Source organism: Neltuma alba, unplaced genomic scaffold, assembly GCF_004799145.2.
Source record: "Neltuma alba isolate B1F8T4 unplaced genomic scaffold, ASM479914v2 tig00002763_pilon, whole genome shotgun sequence".
Classification (NCBI taxonomy): domain Eukaryota; kingdom Viridiplantae; phylum Streptophyta; class Magnoliopsida; order Fabales; family Fabaceae; genus Neltuma; species Neltuma alba.
In genome coordinates this window covers 39259-57977 of record NW_021633002.1, presented here as the reverse complement: position 1 = coordinate 57977, position 18719 = coordinate 39259, and the positions used below count along the sequence as shown (strand labels likewise).

At 35.2% G+C, this 18719-nt stretch overlaps 1 protein-coding gene across 4 annotated transcripts; it reads right to left on the bottom strand.

Moving 5' to 3' along the window:
- Positions 1-6007: 6007 nt before the first annotated feature.
- On the bottom strand, positions 6008-17819 carry LOC114737250 (CMP-sialic acid transporter 4-like). Of its 4 annotated transcripts, none has more exons than XR_003739411.1 (15): positions 17609-17819; positions 17306-17372; positions 17116-17170; positions 16899-17010; positions 16702-16781; positions 15964-16039; positions 15760-15860; positions 15380-15451; positions 14972-15020; positions 14832-14873; positions 14440-14561; positions 11623-11682; positions 10262-10310; positions 7198-7705; positions 6008-6561 (listed from the first exon to the last, which is right to left on the bottom strand). XR_003739411.1 is itself a non-coding variant. In XM_028925175.1 (15 exons), the coding sequence occupies exons 1-15, from the start codon at positions 17633-17635 to the stop codon at positions 7654-7656; spliced, it is 1059 nt and encodes a 352-aa protein (XP_028781008.1). In that variant the 5' UTR covers positions 17636-17817; the 3' UTR covers positions 7023-7653. The 4 variants fall into 4 exon arrangements, 2 of the variants coding, with proteins under 2 accessions (XP_028781008.1, XP_028781000.1); XR_003739410.1 differs by having other exon boundaries at positions 6008-6502; XM_028925175.1 differs by lacking the exon at positions 6008-6561 and adding an exon at positions 8033-8127 and having other exon boundaries at positions 7023-7705; positions 17609-17817.
- Between the last annotated feature and the right edge of the window lie 900 nt (positions 17820-18719).

Here is an 18719-nt window from a genome sequence, read left to right as displayed (position 1 = left end):
TCCTTCACAGGACTCTCATACGCACAAATATACCAAATGCAAATCTTTGTGTTTAATGTTTGAATCATGATAACAAAAATGTTCAACATTCATAATTTCTGTCGCATCACAGTTTGTCGTCTGACCGTAGTAAATTTTTTTTTTTCAATGCTGGCTTGGGGTGTTTGGTTGGTGCTGATTTTGCTTGGTTGATAGTTGTGGCTGACGTTTTGCTTCAGTGGTGGGTTGATTTTCATTCGTGGATTCATTTGTGTAGCTTGGTTTATCTGATTTCGGTTTGCTTCCTTGGTTGAAACCGAAACATCGTGCTACTTTCAGGGATGGTCTTTGCTTTCGAGGTCAGAGCATCAGTTTTCGGTCCATATAGTTGACTAGTTTTTCCAGAGACATATATTTGTAATCCTTATGTTTTATTTTTTTTTAATCCTGTTTTGAATGAAATTATAGGATGTTGTATTTGTGGTAATTAAAATTAATTTATTTAATTTTTTTCTTGTCATGAAAGGAATGGGAACATATTTTCATTTTATGTTGGGTTAAAAAAATTGATTACATGTTATAAATACATAGATTGAATTTCTTTTTGTTTTAAATAATAATGAAGGAAAGAAAAATGTTAATATAGTATTCATAGCTAATTTGGGTAACGATAACACTTGTTATTTCAATTGATTTTGAGTTGATTAACGTGTGATAATTGAAGAGCTGTAATTGTGCTATAGCATAATGGGTAAGGATACGGTGAAAGTTTCCTAGGACCTACGAACCACAAAAGTGTTTATTGACCTGTGCATTGAACTAGTACAACAAGGGGAAAGAAAAGGTACAAGCTTAACAAAGAAAGCTTGAGATATTTTTGGTGATAAGTTTACTGCCAAAACTGGGAGAGTGTACGCAAAAACTCAATTTAAGAACAAATATTATTCCTTGCGAAAAGAGTGGCAGACATGGAATAGGCTGCTTCGTGAGACAGGTTTGGGATGGGATACTGAAAGGAATACTGTCAGTGCAATTGATGATTTGTGGGAGAGGAAAATAATGGTAATTATTGAGCATTTTGATCTTACATTTTCTCTGCCTGTTAATGTTTTTTGTATTTTGAATATTTTATGATATTATTGGTGTTTAATGTGCAGGAAGTTTCAAACTACGAAAAATTCAGAGAAAGAGGACTTCAATTTAGGGATCAATTAACTCAACTATTCGGAAGTGTGGATGCAACCAGATCACAAGCATGGGCACCTTCTTCCATGACACTTCCAAGCGAAGGAGCACCTAATGAAGATTTGGAAGAAGGGTCCAGAGATAGTGATGAAATTTTAGGTGCGTCAACTGGTATAAGTAGGGAATTTAACTCAATGAACTTTAATGAGAATAGTGGAGGTAGTGGGGGCAACACTGAATTGAGGCAGGATAACAGTGGTAGGGGTACAAGCAGAGGCGGGAGTCAACCTAGTAGCTCACTGGGGGTCAAAAGGAAGAGTGAAGTCATAAAGAAACGCACATCTTCCTCTATGAAAATAGCGGATGCACTTAGCAAGATTGTTGAAACAAATATTTCTGAGGCTGAGCATGGAAATGAGGTCGTTTCACAAGTAGAAGCCAGAAGGTTGGAAGAAGAAACATGTGCTTATGAGATTTCAATTAGGGGAGTCCTGTCTCACCTCAAAACAATTCCTGAAGTTGTCAGTGACCCTGATTTCTTTATACGATGCACACAACTCCTTATGGAACGGCTGGAGGCACGAGAAATGTATGCAGCTCTGAAGGATCAGAAGGAACAACTTCTACCCATGTTGGAATATTACACTAGGGATTTATGACTTGTTTATTATATTAGATAGTTCCTTATATGTATTGTTTTATGTGACTAGTGGATTGTTGTATGAATCAGACAACTCTGTAACTTTTATAAATGTTTCGTAATTTCTACGCAAGGATTCTAAAGTTTATGTGTATGTGCACAGGATAAAATGAAAATGGATGCTGAAATTGAACTTGTGGAAAAGCATGCTAAGGGACGAAAAAAAGGGGTTAACAAAGTTGCAGCATTGGTCGGTGCATACGTTACTTTGAACTTGTGTAAAGAGCCTCGACATACAAGTACTTATACAGGCAACCCCAGTCGTTGTTATAACATGTTTAGGATAGAATGGGGCGTGTTTTTAAGTCTGGTGGAAGAATTGCAACAACATGGTCTAAAAGAAACTAAAAATATAAGGATACATGAATCAGTTGCAATGTTTTTACATACCGTTGGCCATGCACTTAGTAGCAGAATGCAATAAGAAAGATTTCAACATTCAGGGGAGACAATTAGCATACATTTTCATAATGTCTTAATGGCATGCTGTAGACTTGTCACGTTAATATCAAACCGAAAGATCCAACATTCCGGCATGTTCATACAAAAATTCGGTTTGGTAAATATTGGCCTTTTTTTAAACATGCTATTGGAGTAATTGATGGCACACATGTTTCTTGCGTTGTCAGCGCAACAAATCAAACTAAATTTATTTCTAGAAAAGAAACAGTGTCGCAAAATGTCATGGCAGTTTGTGATTGGGACATGTGTTTTACTTTTGTCTTGGCCGGATGAGAAGGTAGCACACATGATGCTCGGATATTTGATCATGCCCTCACAACTCCTTCAACGAACTTTCCCCATCCACTTGAAGGTATTTTTTTTATTTCATACATTTTATTTATATTTAGCTTAACAATAAAAACATAATTTACAATCATTTCATTTTTGATATAGGAAAATATTATTTGGTGGATGCTGGATACCCAACACCAAATGGATATCTCGGCCCATACAGACGGGAGCGTTACCATCTGCCTGATTTTTGAAGGACATCTACATTTGAAAATGACAATGAGGTCTTTAATTATTTCCATTCAAGTTTAAGGAGTATAGTTGAAAGAACTTTCGGAGTTTGGAAAAATAAGTTCGCAATCTTACGAAACATGTCATCCTATGACTATAGAACACAAGTTAAAATCATTTGTGCAATGATAGCTATACATAATTTTATTAGAACGACATCTATTACTGATCTTGGATTCGTTCAATTGGAAGAAGAAGGTACTTATGTAGAAGAAGATGATGATGGAGTTGGATTTTCACGCATACATTCATCAATTCAATCTTCATCTTACATGGCTCAAGTTCGTGACAGCATAAGAGACGAACTTGTTAATTCAATACAAGGATAGTAGTCATGTCTTATTTATTTCCTTTTATCATAGATTGTAATATGGAGTTAAAAACAAAACCTATTACAAATGCTTTGTATTGATGCATCATCTTAGTTATTATGACACTTCTTTATTTATATTCTTTTTATTAATATTATACCTTATATTCTCACGCCAGTTATTACTTACTTTAATAATTAATAAATTGTTTTAAGGCGTGTTTATTCAATTTCATCAAACAATATCATCCCATTTCATGTTTATAATCTTCATGAAAAATACATAATTTTCTGTTTACAACAAAATAATTCATCTTCTCCAAAAATATTTTTACTCTTATATTTTATGAATATATATACAAGTGGTGCCAATTAATTAATTGATTATATTAAACATCGGAGGTAGTATGTTATTACAAAAACTAGTTGTGAAAAAATGTTATAAGATTTCATGTTTAAAAGCTTTAAAGAAAATTAATATTTTTCTGTTAGCAAAAAAAAATTCATTTTTCTATAAATATGTTTAATATTATGTTTTATAAATATATATACACATATTAATTATGTTTTAATTATATTATCTTATATATTATTAATTATGTTAGTAAAAATTATTTCATTAACAATTTTATTTCTTCAAATCAAAATATATCATAAAATCTATCCCTTATATAACTATCATATTAACTTATATCCTTTTTGGTAATTTTTACATATAAAAAGTACCTCTGATAATAACTATCCAAACACTTTCACTTCTCAAAATCACTTTTTCACAAAATCTATTTTTCCTAGAATCTATTCTCTAAAAGCTATTCTCCAAACCACGATTTAGGGTGTGTTTGGGATGGCGTTTGGACCCCCAAACGCACATCCCAATCGGAAAAGTCACAGATGGGGCAAAAAACATGTTTGGTTCCACTTTTTTTGAATCTGACTTTTGGGATGCCAATGGACTTCTGCAAGAAGCTATTCAAAGCTGCTTTTACAGGGCGTTTGACAATATCGTTCGAATTTGCTACCTAAAATTTTCTCTCACCTGGGATAAGACAAAACGAGACATAAAAAATATAACAAAGGCCTCCCCAGCGTCTTCTTTATTTTTAATAATACTCTTTTCAGTTTAAAATATAAACTAAATTTTATTTGAATGCACTTAATTTTTTTTATAAGATAATATTTAATCTTGTATAAGTATTTAATGAGGTTTTTTTTTCAATTTTACCTCTATAAATTCTCTTTCTTCTTTAATTCATTTATTACATCATTTTCTTATTCTTTTCATTAATAAAGATATATTTGAAAAAACAAATATATGCCTTACATATTTATTATTTTAAATTAATTTTAACTAGTTTCTTGATAAACATAAATGGATAAAATTTAACTTATATTTTGAACAAGATGAAGTATTATTTTCCTTACTTCTTTTAAAATGGTCACATTATTAAATATGTACTACTTAATAAAATTCATGTCTTTTTAAGTCATTTTGTATCCAAACTTACTTTTACATTTATCATCCAAACAAGTTTCAGCTTCTCAAACTGACTTTTTTCTAAAACCCAATCCAAACATAAATCACATTACTCTATCTGACTTTTACTCAATCTGACTTCTGGAAAAGTCAGATTGAGAAAAAAGTTACTTCTCCACTGTTAATCCAAACACACCATTAGTTTCATCCAAACACTCTCTGAGGCCCCATATGGCTTTCCAGTGCGTTCCCCACCCCCATCTCAACGCCAGTTGTAATATCATGCCGTCTTTTCACCTTCTACATCTTATCATCATCCTGACACGATGCAACCATGTCCTCTCCTCCTTTCCTCCCCCCCTCTCTCCCCTCTTTTTTAAAAAGTGAAATTTAATTTATTAGAAGGCAAGTAAGATGATATAGGGGGTATTTAGCATTACATAAAAGTGCTTCTGAAAAACACTTTTTATAAATCGAGACAAATTCCTCTAGATATTTACTTCGTATACCGTAAAATCATTTTTGAAACTATGATTTGATTTTCATCCAAATACTCTCTAAGAGTTGATGGGTTTCACTCAAAGTAAAACAAGAAGCCCAATGATCATGAAAACTAAACAGTAATACATAACGACCACAATTGAAGCAAGGAAAAGGTTAAGTGAGAGCTTGAAACAAAAGCTGAGGCACATCCTTAGCCATAATGCTGTAGAAAAGAAGACCAGCGCAAGCAAGGACTGAGGCAACTACTTGTGTAACTAGCACTAAAACCAACAAGAGGGACTCAGCTCGCCAAATTGTTGAACTAGGAGATGAACAGAGGTGAAGAACAAGTGCACACGGGATGGAATAGAGAAGACGGTGATAGGGAGACAAGGTGATGGGGGACGAAACAGTGAAGGAGATGCAGAAAATGCGATGGAAGACGAAGACAGTTGAATCGATAGAAAGTAGAATAAAATCAATAGAAGACGAAAAGCAATTAAGGCGGTGAAGGCAGTGGTAATTGGGTAGGACTGTGAAACAAGGGACAACAGGTGAAGCACTAAAAGGTGCCAATACAAGATGGTGGTAGAGTGCCAAGAGATGCTGGGAAAACGATAGATGCGACGCTAGTGAGAGAAACGAAACGCTCTCCGCAAAGTCCTAGTCTCTAAAAATTTCAAACTTGACCCAATAGTTCATGTCCTCCCTTCTATTAGTGGTGAGGCACCACTTATAATATTTTTAATTCTTTATTTTGTATCGACTAAGAATATGAACATTATAAAAATAATGTGATCCAAATGAAAACCTTGTTATTATGACGACGATCAGGAATTCCATTACATATCTTAAATAATTTGCTCACCGCAAGTTAATACTTTAGGACCGGAGGAGTACATAGGATTGGTGGTCGGGAAAAAACCCAATTTGATATGTTTGGAGTGAAGGATTTGTCTTTAGCTTAACATCCTCATAAAATCCCAGTCTCTCATGGGATTGAAAATTTCCTAATGAAAATACCCTCATAAAATCAGTACACTTTCATCTCCATTGCCCTTAATTTCTAATCTGCATCGTGGTCTCCATTGCCCTTCTTTACCGACCCTTGCTGTCTGACTTTCTCCTCCACCAACCCTTGTCCAGCTTCTCCTTGTCTCCCTATTGACCTTGCCAGCCTCTTTGTTGTGGGTACCTCTTGTTGCCGGTAAAGTGAAGATCTAGCAACCTGCATCCAACCTTGACCCTGCTATGGTGATGACCTGCTCCACTTATCGATTGACCATTGTTGTCTTGCCCAGCCAAGGACACATCTTCAACTCTCCTCTAGCCCCTTATCATCCTAGATTTGGCCATCAGGTACAAAGCTTCAAACCCTCTTATCATCCTAGATTTAGCCATCTACGACAAAGGTTCGAATCCTCTTTTCAAACGACTTGTCAGATGTCTATGACGTTATTGAAGAGTAAGAAGCTAAAAAGAAATTATCTTTTGACTGCTAATGTGGTGGGTTTGTTGTTAGTTTTGAATTGGATGATAATGAAAGTTTGTTGTGATTTTAATTTCTGAGTAGTTGAGAAGGAAATGATAAAAGAACCAATTTTATTTTTTCCTCAAGAGTTGCAGACTAACGACCAGGGAAGTGCAGGCACATGGAGGGATATTTTTTTTGTCAATTTTTTCAAAAAAACAAAAAGGTTGACGAGTTTATTATAGTCTTTTAAAAGTATGATCACATGCATAAATAAAAATTATTCAAACATTCTCATGCCATGCCAAACATGTTTTTTAAATTTATTCTCACCACTCAAAAAATTATTCCCATTTTCATTCTTATTCCCAATCACACTCCCCTTTTTTTCATAATTCACATTGCCTACCAAATAGGGCCTTAAGATGGTGAATTTTTTTTAAAAAAAGAAAAATGAAGAGTTTACACATTTGACTTGTATAGGACCAAAAACCTCTTTTCTGGCTCTCGGTAATTTCCAGCAAAATTACTATTCATGACATCATTACCATGTTTTCCTCCAATACCTTTCATAGTTCAGTAAACAGCAGCACCGATAGCACACGACACGCTACCCATAAAGGTGCACTGTTCCAGCAGTGACCAGCATTCGTGCCTCAAGTGCCAAATCAGACGATGACTTCTGTTAGCATGTCAGCACAGGGGAAGATAACGTAGCCTCTAAATTCAAGCAGACATGCTGCGGGTGACCTTGAATAGGGAGCGTTACAACGGCGCAATATTTGATCCTAGCCTCATTTTCACATTAGCTGGAGCACAATATGGAACTCAATCGAGTTTGCTGAGGCATCACAGACTCAATCGCATCACCCACCTATTGTCTATTCGGAGATCTTCACGGAACTATATCATAATAAAATCTGAGGCAATAAATTGGTAATTTAGGGAATTCACTTTAAAGGAGCCCACAACGACTCGAATACAAAGGTGCAGCATTGGCAAATGGATGGCAGAAGCCCCGCCTATCTTTGCATCTTCCCGGCGGAATGCAGATATATTGCAACAGAGACAACACTGAAAACAGAATAAACAAATAATAAATTTAGACATAGAAAAATAAAGAAAAGCATGATTCACATTTTTTTTTGGGTACTATTCCAATAAAAGCTTTACCCTAACCACATCAAGACCGCCATCAAACTAAAGTTTAGTGAACCAGAGCTACCAAGATCCTATTAATCTCAACATTTTAAATGAAATTCATATCATGTGATGCATTGGCATTGCCCTCTATTCACTATTTCACGGACAAGCTACAGCAGAGGACAAAATTTCAATCATAGACTCATCATACACCGGCACAAAGCAAGCACATTCACAGGGTAAGTAACAGCATCTTACATTGTGCCAAGGAAGAAGGCAAGGGAGAGATGGAAGCCAAAGAGAAAAACAGAAACCACCGCAGTAAGTAGCATTGCCACTGAAGTAGAATACACCTGCATAAAGTTGGCAAGCTGAGGAGAAATTGAATTTTCAAACGTGTAACTGTTGTTACCGGTGATGGCTATGATGATGTTTGAATCAGGATATGATATGCTAATCTAAGAGAAACAACCAAGTTCGCATCTAGATCCTATTTGACGCAAAATACTCATTATGATACGGCTTAAACAACAAATAAAGATTAACAAGGTCCCTCTGCAAAACTGTACATAGCATTATACCAACCACACAATCGAGTGGGGAAAAGAAACTCTCGCACAACATCTAGATGGAAGTAATGATGGTGATCAAATGAAAAATTATACAAGAAGTCTTGTCATTGTACTCTATTATCAACCAACTCTTCAGATATATTGTTTACCAATAGGTCCCATTTAATTACTTCCTCAAGCGCCTTTCTTAGTTTTACCCCCACCAATTTTCCCTACCATAACAAGTTTTTTGTTCTTGTCCCTTCAACGTCCAACATTCTCTACCATAAAACATTGCTAGTCCTATAATAGTTCCATTAATCTTTCCTTTAAACTCAGTGGGTACTTTGTCATTGCAAACAACTTTTGATGCCTTTATCTATCTCAACCACCCAGCTCATATCTTATTGCATAACCATTCATCAATTTCACCACTATTTTGTAATATCTAGCTCAGATACTGGTACTTTGACACTTCTGGCGTGATACGATTACTGATTTTGACCTTCAAATCATTTCTAATTGGCCACAAGTTAAATTTGTAGTCCACAAATTCCATCTTACTTGTAAGGCAAAAACCTCTTGATTCCAAAATCCATCTCCATGACTCAAATTTGGACGAAATTCCCAAGTGCATTCACTTTGCAGATGATATGGTCCTAATTGTCAAGTCATGAGGAACATATTCCTCGCTTGAAAAAAAAATGAGGCGAGAAAGGATGGGAACAAATTTTATTTGTAAAAGCTTGTAATTTACCAGCTCACTCCCTAAACTGAATAACATAAAGTTTATACAGGGCAATAGAGGAATGTTGAACATAGAGGCTTTTTTCCCCTTCTCCTTATTTCTCCCATTTCAAACGAAGGAAATGCAACTCTCTTCCAAGTCATCCCTTCCCATCTCATCCACTGCCTTTTCACTCCATTGTTTCCATAATGTCTTAACAGTAGATCCTTTTGTGGTTTATTGTTGCTCTCCACGATTATTGGAAGTGCTAAACAACAACATTGTACTTCTTTAGGACCAACATTGGGGTTTTGGTGGATTGCAAAGGAACGCTTTCTGGTGCTACCAATCCTATTTTTTCGTGCACTTTTTAGCCATGTGACAAATTCGTGTCTTTCATGTCCATTTATAAGTCTTCAGATCTGTTTTGTGACGTCAAGATTTTCAAGAACCATTTCTTATGGCTCATCATGTTGCATCGGTATGGCAACCAGGCAAAGCAAATTTTTTTTAAAAAAAATAAAAATACATGTAACGTCAAACAAATTTATACCAAATAATATACAAATAATATATATAAAAAATATTTTTACCATAAAACATTCTATAAACAATTATAGGTAAACAACAACAGCAGCAACAACAAGATGACCTTATCCTAGAAAGGGTCGCTAGACATAAAAAATGCAACAAGTCAATTAGACAAAAAAAAATCTTGGGTGGCATTTGTGGCTGCAAAAGAACCATGTTCACCACTAGTGAATAAGTGAAGATCCACCAATCAGCCCTCAAACAAAACCATTGCTCTAAAAGTTCAAACCTAAGGTCAGCAGATGCTAATATTAAATCGAAGTGAGGTGATCCTAAAACCTAGCGGCCAGAGAGCATGCTTTTCAAATATTAGAATGAAGTATTAACAGAGCCCACACCTATTCAAAGCTTTTTATTTGTTTATTTGGATAAAGGGTACTTACCCTACTACTACTGCCATGGATGTGCCTACATCGGTATGTCTCACATGCATGTAACAAGGAGTTTTTTTGTTTGTTGTGTTTTTCTTACTGTCTTTCCTAGGGATGATGCCTTGTACTCCTCTTTTACTGTACCTATTATTTCTCCTTTCCAATAGTTGTCTTTTTTACTCAACAAACTAATTACACGAAGTAGCAGACATCTCAAAATATTGACAGTCGTAAAACCATGTCTTACCTTCACAATGTTGTCAGCATACTTCATTACCATTGATACAGCAATACCACTGTAAACAGAAAGAGCCTTGTAACCACATACTATCAATGCACAGTAGCAAAATGAAAATTGCATAAATGCGATAAAATAACAAGGACTTTTCCACGGGTTCCCTTATTAAGAGAACTATTTGTGCAAATTTTTTTTTTTCGTAATAGAGGACGGTGGTGATCTGTGTAGCATGTACAACTCAACTCAAAAAAGGAGTCGTGCTCATGCCAATTACATATCAAAATTTGTATTAGACATGACAGGACACTCCAAATTGCACCAGGCGACATCAAATTTTCTTGGGGGCAGTTTCCATCTTTGTGTCAATGTCCATGCTTCTCAAATGAGAATTGACGTACTAAATAAGTTCATGTCTCTTGTGCACAGTGTAATAGAGATTAGTGACAGACTGTTAGAGAAAGAGGGAGGACTTGGTGATTAGAAGAACAAGAACGTAATAATGACCACAGCTTCCAGTCACCCAAAAAAAAAAGAGACCACAGCTGTAATCGTTGAAGACATCAATGAGTTTAGCTCATGTAGGACCTGTTTGGGTGCTCCCCAAAACCATGGTTTGGGTGGGATGTCACCCAAACAGCATCAATTTTAGAAAAATAATCTGAAACTATGGTTTAGGCCAAAACCATGTTTTCAAGAGAAGTGAATCCAATTTGCTTCTGGCTCAAATTAGAGAGTATGATTGTATCTGTGAGAGTAGATCTCAACAATAATATGACTTTAACATCCCCCAATTATTTTTTATAAACATATTTAATCTTATATCTTATAAATATATACACACATATTAATTAATTATTAATCATATTATCTTATGTATTATTAATTATATTGGTAAAAAAAATATTATTAACAATTTTATTTCTTCAAATTAAAATAAATCATAAAATCTATCTTTTATGTGACTATCATATTAACTTATGCCTTTTTTAGTAATTTGTATATATAAAAAATGCTTCTGATAACAACTATCCAAACACTCTCACTTCTCAAAATTACTTTTTAACAAAATTTATTCTTCACAAAATCTATTCTCCCTAAAATCTATTCTTCAGAAGCTATTCTCCAAACTATGGTTTGGTTTCATCCAAACACCCCCTTAGTAGCAATTGGTCCTTTGTGCATCTAATAATTACTGTTACATCTTATTGATGTTTCACAACTCCACTTCCATTAGTGCCATCCATCGATTTATGCATGTAGAGGATCCTAACAGTTAGGCAAACAAAACATCAAGGCAAGTATGAACACTAAGGCAAGAATCATAGTTTTCAATGACAATTTTTTTAAGCTAATCAAGAAACAGAATATACCTGAGCGCATGGTTGAGAATCATGAGAATGGTGATTAAAGAATATCCATTGAAAAACCCCCTGAATATAGACAGCTTAATATGTCAGGCAAATATTATTGATGTGACAAGAAAAGCCTTACAACTACATCACCAATAAGGCAGATTTATTCTCAGTACTTCGTATTGGTTACCTGAATTTTTACCACCCAAACATATGCATTGAAGAACCGGAGGTAAAGTATGCTTCTATTAACCTTACTTGATAATAATCCTAGATTACAGAAGGTCTTATATTTTCTAAGGTACATAAGATATTAACAGAAGATAGCTGACCTAGGATATACATAATTAAAGAAATGATAAAACATAAGCATATATCAATATGCATATGCATAATAAATGTTGTTCCATCGTGAAATAGAGAAATAATACTACTTGATGATGCAAATTGATATATGGTAATAGTAGTACTAGGGGTAATTAATTAAATAGGACGAGGTAGTAGTCTATAAATAAGGTACTGGAGGTTGTATTAGGCATCTATTGAATTGAATATTACTCTTCTACTCTTTTGCTCTCCTCTAATGTTATCAATGGCATCAGAGCTAGCCTTCTGGCTGCCGCTGCCACCAACGGACACCGGAAAATCAATCCTCCCAGCACTCACTGCATTGCCCCAACTGAAGCAGGAAACGACTCTATTAGAGTATCAAGAACAATTTGAAACTCTTCCGTCACACATATACTTATTAGAATCAACAACCATCGACATCTTCATTAATGGACTTTATACAGAGATCCAAGGAGTTGTTGCCTTCTTTACATCGACCACTCTTGCTAGTGCGATGCGTTTGGCTAATTTTCAAGACCGATATGGACCACATAATTGAGAACCTAACAAGGAACACAGAATAGGCGAGCAAAAGGAGTTCAAGATTCTGAATCATGCCGTACTTGAAGAAATAGAGGAAGTATTTGGTGAGATTTCTAATCTCAACATTGTTGTTCTTGAAGACACGAGCGATACACTTCTAGAAACAGAGGTTGCGGAGGATTTGAAGCTGAATGCAGCTGATTCAAACAACAACATGCCATCTAAAAATGATGATGTTGCTACAGACATGAACGATCTGATTCTAATCGATGAAATTTGACGCTAATGATGAAGGAAAAATGAGAATAATGAGAAGATGGAAGCAAATCAAGAATTGTTAATATCAAAGCCCATGCTAAGTCGCAAGGTTGATGATAGTTTTTGCCGCAACTATGGTATACTTTGTTTGTTATCATCGACAATCCTTATTGACGCACCCACTGCTGCACCTTTGACCCACTCGCACTTTGCATGAGAATGCACGTCCATCCTTCTTTGTTCACAAGATGTTGCAAACGGCTTCTTCATTTGCTGCTCAAGCAACCAATTTTGGGGTATCTAGTTCTTCTTCCATTTTGGACCCTAAGTCTTGCTCACTTCTACAATCGCTAAGGGACAAATCCCACCTGCAAGTCCAAGTCGGTACTGCTTCTGTGTTCAATGGATTTTCTCTTCTGCCTACCCCGTCTTCACATTTGTTGAAGTCCACAGACCAGATTTCATTCATTAAAGAAAGGAAGATTTGTACTAGGCTCTTATCTGTGCAGTTTGCCCTTGGAACCAAGATCGCAACCTTGAGTCCAGGCTACTACATTATTGTCATTTCTGATACAATCAACAGGAGCTCTAGCAATGCTACTGACGTGAAGGTTTCTATGAAGGTGAAGTACTTCGAGCTGGTCACCCTGAATAACATGACAATATTCGTTATTGACAATCTATCCATCTTGTTCAATTCAGATTCTTATATCAGCTTGCCGAATCATTACTTGACATTTACGAACTTTGAGAAGCCGGTGGGAACGCCTTTGCCAACACTAGAACAAGGACAAATGTTGCTCATCACTACCTCTAGTGGAGGCTAAACCTTAGCTTTGACAAGGATTAACCATGTGAGCCAAGAACGACTCAAGGATGAATCAGGTTGGGGAGAATCTGTTTTTGGGTCAAATAGGAATGCTGATGAAGACAGATTGGGTAAATCTATTGAAGAGGCAAGAGAGGTTGGGTCTTTGTGCGTGCTTCTAGAATCTTCTTCAGCCGCATATATGGAGTGGTCCAGGTTTTCAATTTTACTTTGACTTTGGCTAGTAAATGTTTTCACGTGGCAGCAAGAAAAATCATGGGCTCAACATAGGTGCAGTTATGACACATTATTGAGATGAGGTTTGGGCTCCTCAAACATATATGGGCTGGAGCACCTTTGGACTGATGCTGCGCATACAATTTTTAAAGTTTCAGCATTGGGTGTAATTTGGGCTTAAATGGACTATGACAATGCGGCTTCTGGACTACGGGAATATTGCAGCAAGTTGGACGAAAGGACTACTGTAGGAGGCTTATGTTTTGATGCCCATTAATTTTACTTCCAATTTCTTTTCCTTTTATAAATCTGCAATTATGATTTAACCCCCCCAAAAAAAAAGAGTTCAAGTGTGTGTGTGTGTGTTTTTTTTTTCCTACTGTCTCTGTACTGATCCTTGAGGGCAGGGATCTTTTTCTTGGGGGGAGTATATTGATACGCCCTAATAGTAGTACTAGGAGTAATTAAATAAGTAGGAAGGGGTAGTAGTCTATAAATAAGGTACTGGAGGTTGTATTAGGTGTCTATTGAATTGAATATTACTCTTTTACTCTTATTCTCTCCTCTACTGTTATCATAACTACAATAACTAGGAGAAAGAACAGAGAAAAAAGATCAAAATCTAGTGCAAAACCAGAGTCAAGAAGATAGCAGATTACTTGTTCATCACTGCATCAAAATCTTGAATCAATATGGCAACAGCATTGAAGGCCATGCCAAAGATATACAACCAGAAGTTTTGAACATTAATGTTTCTGGAAGGACGCTTCTTAATAATAGCCTGCAAAAGTCATAAAAAAGCCTGCTAAATACTAGTTCTCATTTAGAATCCTCAATTCCATCCCAGCCGTAGTAATATTAAAACGCTTGTTCTAGGAAGATCAAAATATCTATTGGCAAATCAAATTTAGCTTAATAACGAACCAAGTTATATAGGCTCATAAATTATTTGAACTCTAAACAAGAGTTTCAATTTTTCTTTTTTTTGGCCAACACAAGAGTTTCAATTCTAAACGACATAGTTATATCAACTTATTAACCAACATTTCACCTCCGTATATACTCCTGCAAAACCACTCAAGAGCGCCATGATCTGCAGGAAAAGAACTCATCGTGAGGAGATATTCTAAAACCATAAATTTATAAGTTAGGCTTTTTACATATATAATGAGACAAATATCAACAACTCACGATGGCCATAATCCAACCTTGAAAGGGAGTTTGAAGAACACGATCAGAACTGAAAAAAACAATGTGATTTCTTGAGATAAAAATACAACAAATAAAACATATTTCTAAAGAAAACTAAACAAATATACCAGAAGAAGATTGCTTTGGTCCACAAAACAAGCACAGTACATGAAAATAGTTATTCACTGAATATCCAAATTTCTTCCGTGGTTATGCTTGCTCTATTATTAACTTACCATTCATAAATCACTAAATTTTGCACATTGGTTAGTCATGAACATGTGATTTACATGTATATCAGATTATCAGGGGAGAACATCTATACATCAGGCACAACTGCACAAGGATGAATTAAGGTTAATAAAATAAACATACGTTGGCTGAATGCCAGGGTTCAATAACTCTTACTTTGTATTCAACTGAGCAGTGGTGCACCCAGCACAGAGTAGAATAAAAGCAGCCCACTGAATCTCACTTAACCTGAAATATAAAATTAGCAGATCAGAATACACAACAGCCTCAGTACCCATGACCTTGGATACGATCAAGTATGACTTTATATTAAATATTATATTATTCTAACAGTTAGAGTGATTCAGCCTCAGGACGAAAGAATAATTGCAATAGTTATGCTCTTCAAAGCTTCTATGCCAAAAATACAGGAGAAAGCTTTCCTTTGTGCAAGCATAAAAGTGACTTAACAGATAGACCATATGGTACTCCAATGATCCTTCACCAACAGTTTCCACAATGAAAGGGCAACCAAAAACTTATTACAAAAGACCTACCTTTTCTTAAGAATAATCCTGTAAAGGATGCCAGTACTGATGATGTTTAAATTCTTCAATATTTGATAACCAGGAGCATCTACATATGCAAAGATGTAATACTGCCATAAAATTGACACATAAATCAGATTTCAGAATGCTACAAAAGTTCTATACACAATAAACAGCAATGAAGAATGCACTGTTGCCAGTGACACAACGAACCTGGAGCAAATTTTTAACCAGGTAAAGAGCTGCTGGAATGGGATACACTATAACTTCATCTAATGTTGTGGTCAACCTAGGTTAAAGGTAGAAAATATAGACTTAATAAAAGGTGAAGTAGCAAAAGTCAAAACACAACAGGAAAAATTAACTCATCGCAAAATGAAAGATTTACAAATTCCCATTTCTCACCCCTTCCCCTATTTTATTTTGTTTTATTTCATTTTTAGAAAGAGAGTCACTGACATATCAGAACATCCAGAGGAACCTGTATCTTAAAAAAATTAGTATTAAAAAATAAAGCAAAGTGGTGGCATACAGAGGTATATAAAATTTAAACTGTTAATGCCATCTAAAAGAACAATAGTTTAACGGCTAATAGAACATTAACAGCGAACACAGTATAAAACCCATGGAAATGATTTCCTAGCCCCAAAAGCTACCTCAAAAGATCATATTCATTAATTCCCTTGCACTTGCTTCTTCATTGTAAGTAGTAGCAGCAGTGAGTCAAAAATCAAATTCAAAAGGTGGGCAAAGAACATAATACTCTAGCCCCAAGGTGGGCAAAGAACATAATACTCTAGCCCCAACTATGTCAATAAGTATTGTTTGCAAATTTACAAGCCTTTGTAAACAGATTTTTTCGCTGCCACTATATCCCCAGCCAAGCACCTCACAAATGAACTGCAAGTAAGAACATACAAGGAAATCTGAACAGAAAAAAACAGAGGTCACCTGTTATCCTCAGTAACGCCTTCTGTTCTCCATATTTTTCCTAAGACTATGAGGGATATAGCACATTTCAAAGTCTCCACCTATAAGGAAAGAATAATCATGCTGGTCTCTGATATAAATGAAATTAGGGAGGTTCAATCTGAGAGATTAGCAACGTTTATGAAATGGAAATATTATCAAATGTTGCCCCGTCTCACCAAAAAGTTCGCAGTAGTCACGCTATACTCATATTTGCCAGCTCTTTTGGACCAAACAATAAGGATGGCTTGTGAACTTGTAAGAACAGTCAACGCAAGAGTAACGACTGACCTATTTCAACAGGGGCAACGTGGTAAGAAATCAACTAGGAATTTTATTTGGCCTCCAAAAATAGTCATATGAACAGGAATTATAAGAGAAAAACCAAGGTCGTACTTGCGTTTCCACTTTGCTCTGTCAATTCTTGATTCTCCTATAGCGGCCACATTATCTAGGATTGTAGAAAGAAGACAAAAGCTTACCCAGAAAGCTTACATAAGATAGATCTTAACGCAACTGGAAGCAGCATTATCACAGTTTAGTCAAGGTTAATGAGAGAATGAGGAGGTGAATGAAAATCAAATACCTGAGAGCGAAAGTGGTTTTCCACGTAATTTCTCAACATCTTCAACGCCCGCATCTCTATCGTCATCCTACGACGAGTGTTTCCAAAGTACAAAAAAAATTCAGAATTCAGAATCCAGAAATGCATAGAGAAACATCACGAAATTGATTAATCCCAAAGGAATGCTCAAGCTATTTCCTTATTAATGAATAAAGCTAAGCATTAAGCGCAGGAACTTAAAGCTCAAATGCTAGTAGGCAGATAAAGTATGTGGAAAAGCTTCAAAAATTAGCGGAAAAGAATGTAAGACAAGACTAGTAATACCTCTCCTTTGATTTTTCTGTACTCCATTTCTTTTCTTGTTTACTTCCGATAATACGGAGATCTACAGTTATACCTCGGAGAAAGAGTTTATCATGCTAAACGACTTCTTGGGTTGCCGGATCCCAGGGGAGGTTGCCTGTTCTCTCTGGATCCGTTCGTGCCGTGACGGTTAACACGAGTCTGGCTTCTTTCATTTATTTGTTTCATCCGCTGCTCCTCCTTTGCTTTAAAACTACTTCGTTTTGATGCTTTGCGCTTGTAATCAACATGAAGGGCGCATTAAAGCGGGATAGGAAAATCAGAAAGAATTTGTTTTTCAGGGTTCTTGTAATCAATCAATTTCCTGTGTGAAAAATATCAAAAAATTTGATAAATTAAAAGGTATAAAGTTTGTTAATGAAGTATTTTTTAGGTGCATCTAAGAAATTAATATTTTAAGAACAAAATTACACAACAAATACTTCAAAATGTTAGATGTACGTAAAAAAAATATTCCAGGATCTTGGACACATCACAAAATATTTGGGATACTAATCACACCTGACAAAATGACAAAATACTTCAGGATGCTTAATCAACCTTAACACTTATTATTATACTCCTCTGATCCTTAATATAGGACCTAATTGTTGAGTTGATTTTGCTTCTGAATATAAGACTTATTTCTCATATTTATCAATTTTTCCTAAATTACCCTTATGAATACTCCCTCAACCATAATTAAGTAAAAGAAGAAGAGGGGATATTAAAGAAGATGATTATGGTATTTTAGTAAAAATATGTTATATTTCTTAGAATTAACTAACTTACCTAACTTCTTTAATTTAATCAAATTAGTTAAATAGGTCTTATATTAAGGACCAGAGAGTAAGTTTTTATAATATAATAATCAATAAGATATATAATTAATTATAACTTATTACCCATATTAACCATATATTTTGAAAGTGATTACTGATTATATATCTTATTAATTAGGGAAGTGTCGCATTTGATACCTTGATATTATTTTTGAATTGCATCAAACACCCTAATCTTATTTATGGTGCATCTAGCATCTCAATAACATATTTTAATACTCTAATCTTATTTATAGTACATTCAATACTAT

What these genes read in the sequence shown, in the direction of transcription:
- LOC114737250 (XM_028925167.1), bottom strand. Translation starts at nt 17,635, where the DNA reads ATGGAGTACAGAAAAATCAAAGGAGAG. An exon ending in TGACTACTGCGAACTTTTTG is followed by an intron (nt 16,782 to 16,898) that starts GTGAGACGGGGC and finishes CTTTCCTTATAG; the next exon opens with GTGGAGACTTTGAAATGTGC. An exon ending in TGGTTAAAAATTTGCTCCAG is followed by an intron (nt 15,861 to 15,963) that starts GTTCGTTGTGTC and finishes ATTTTATGGCAG; the next exon opens with TATTACATCTTTGCATATGT.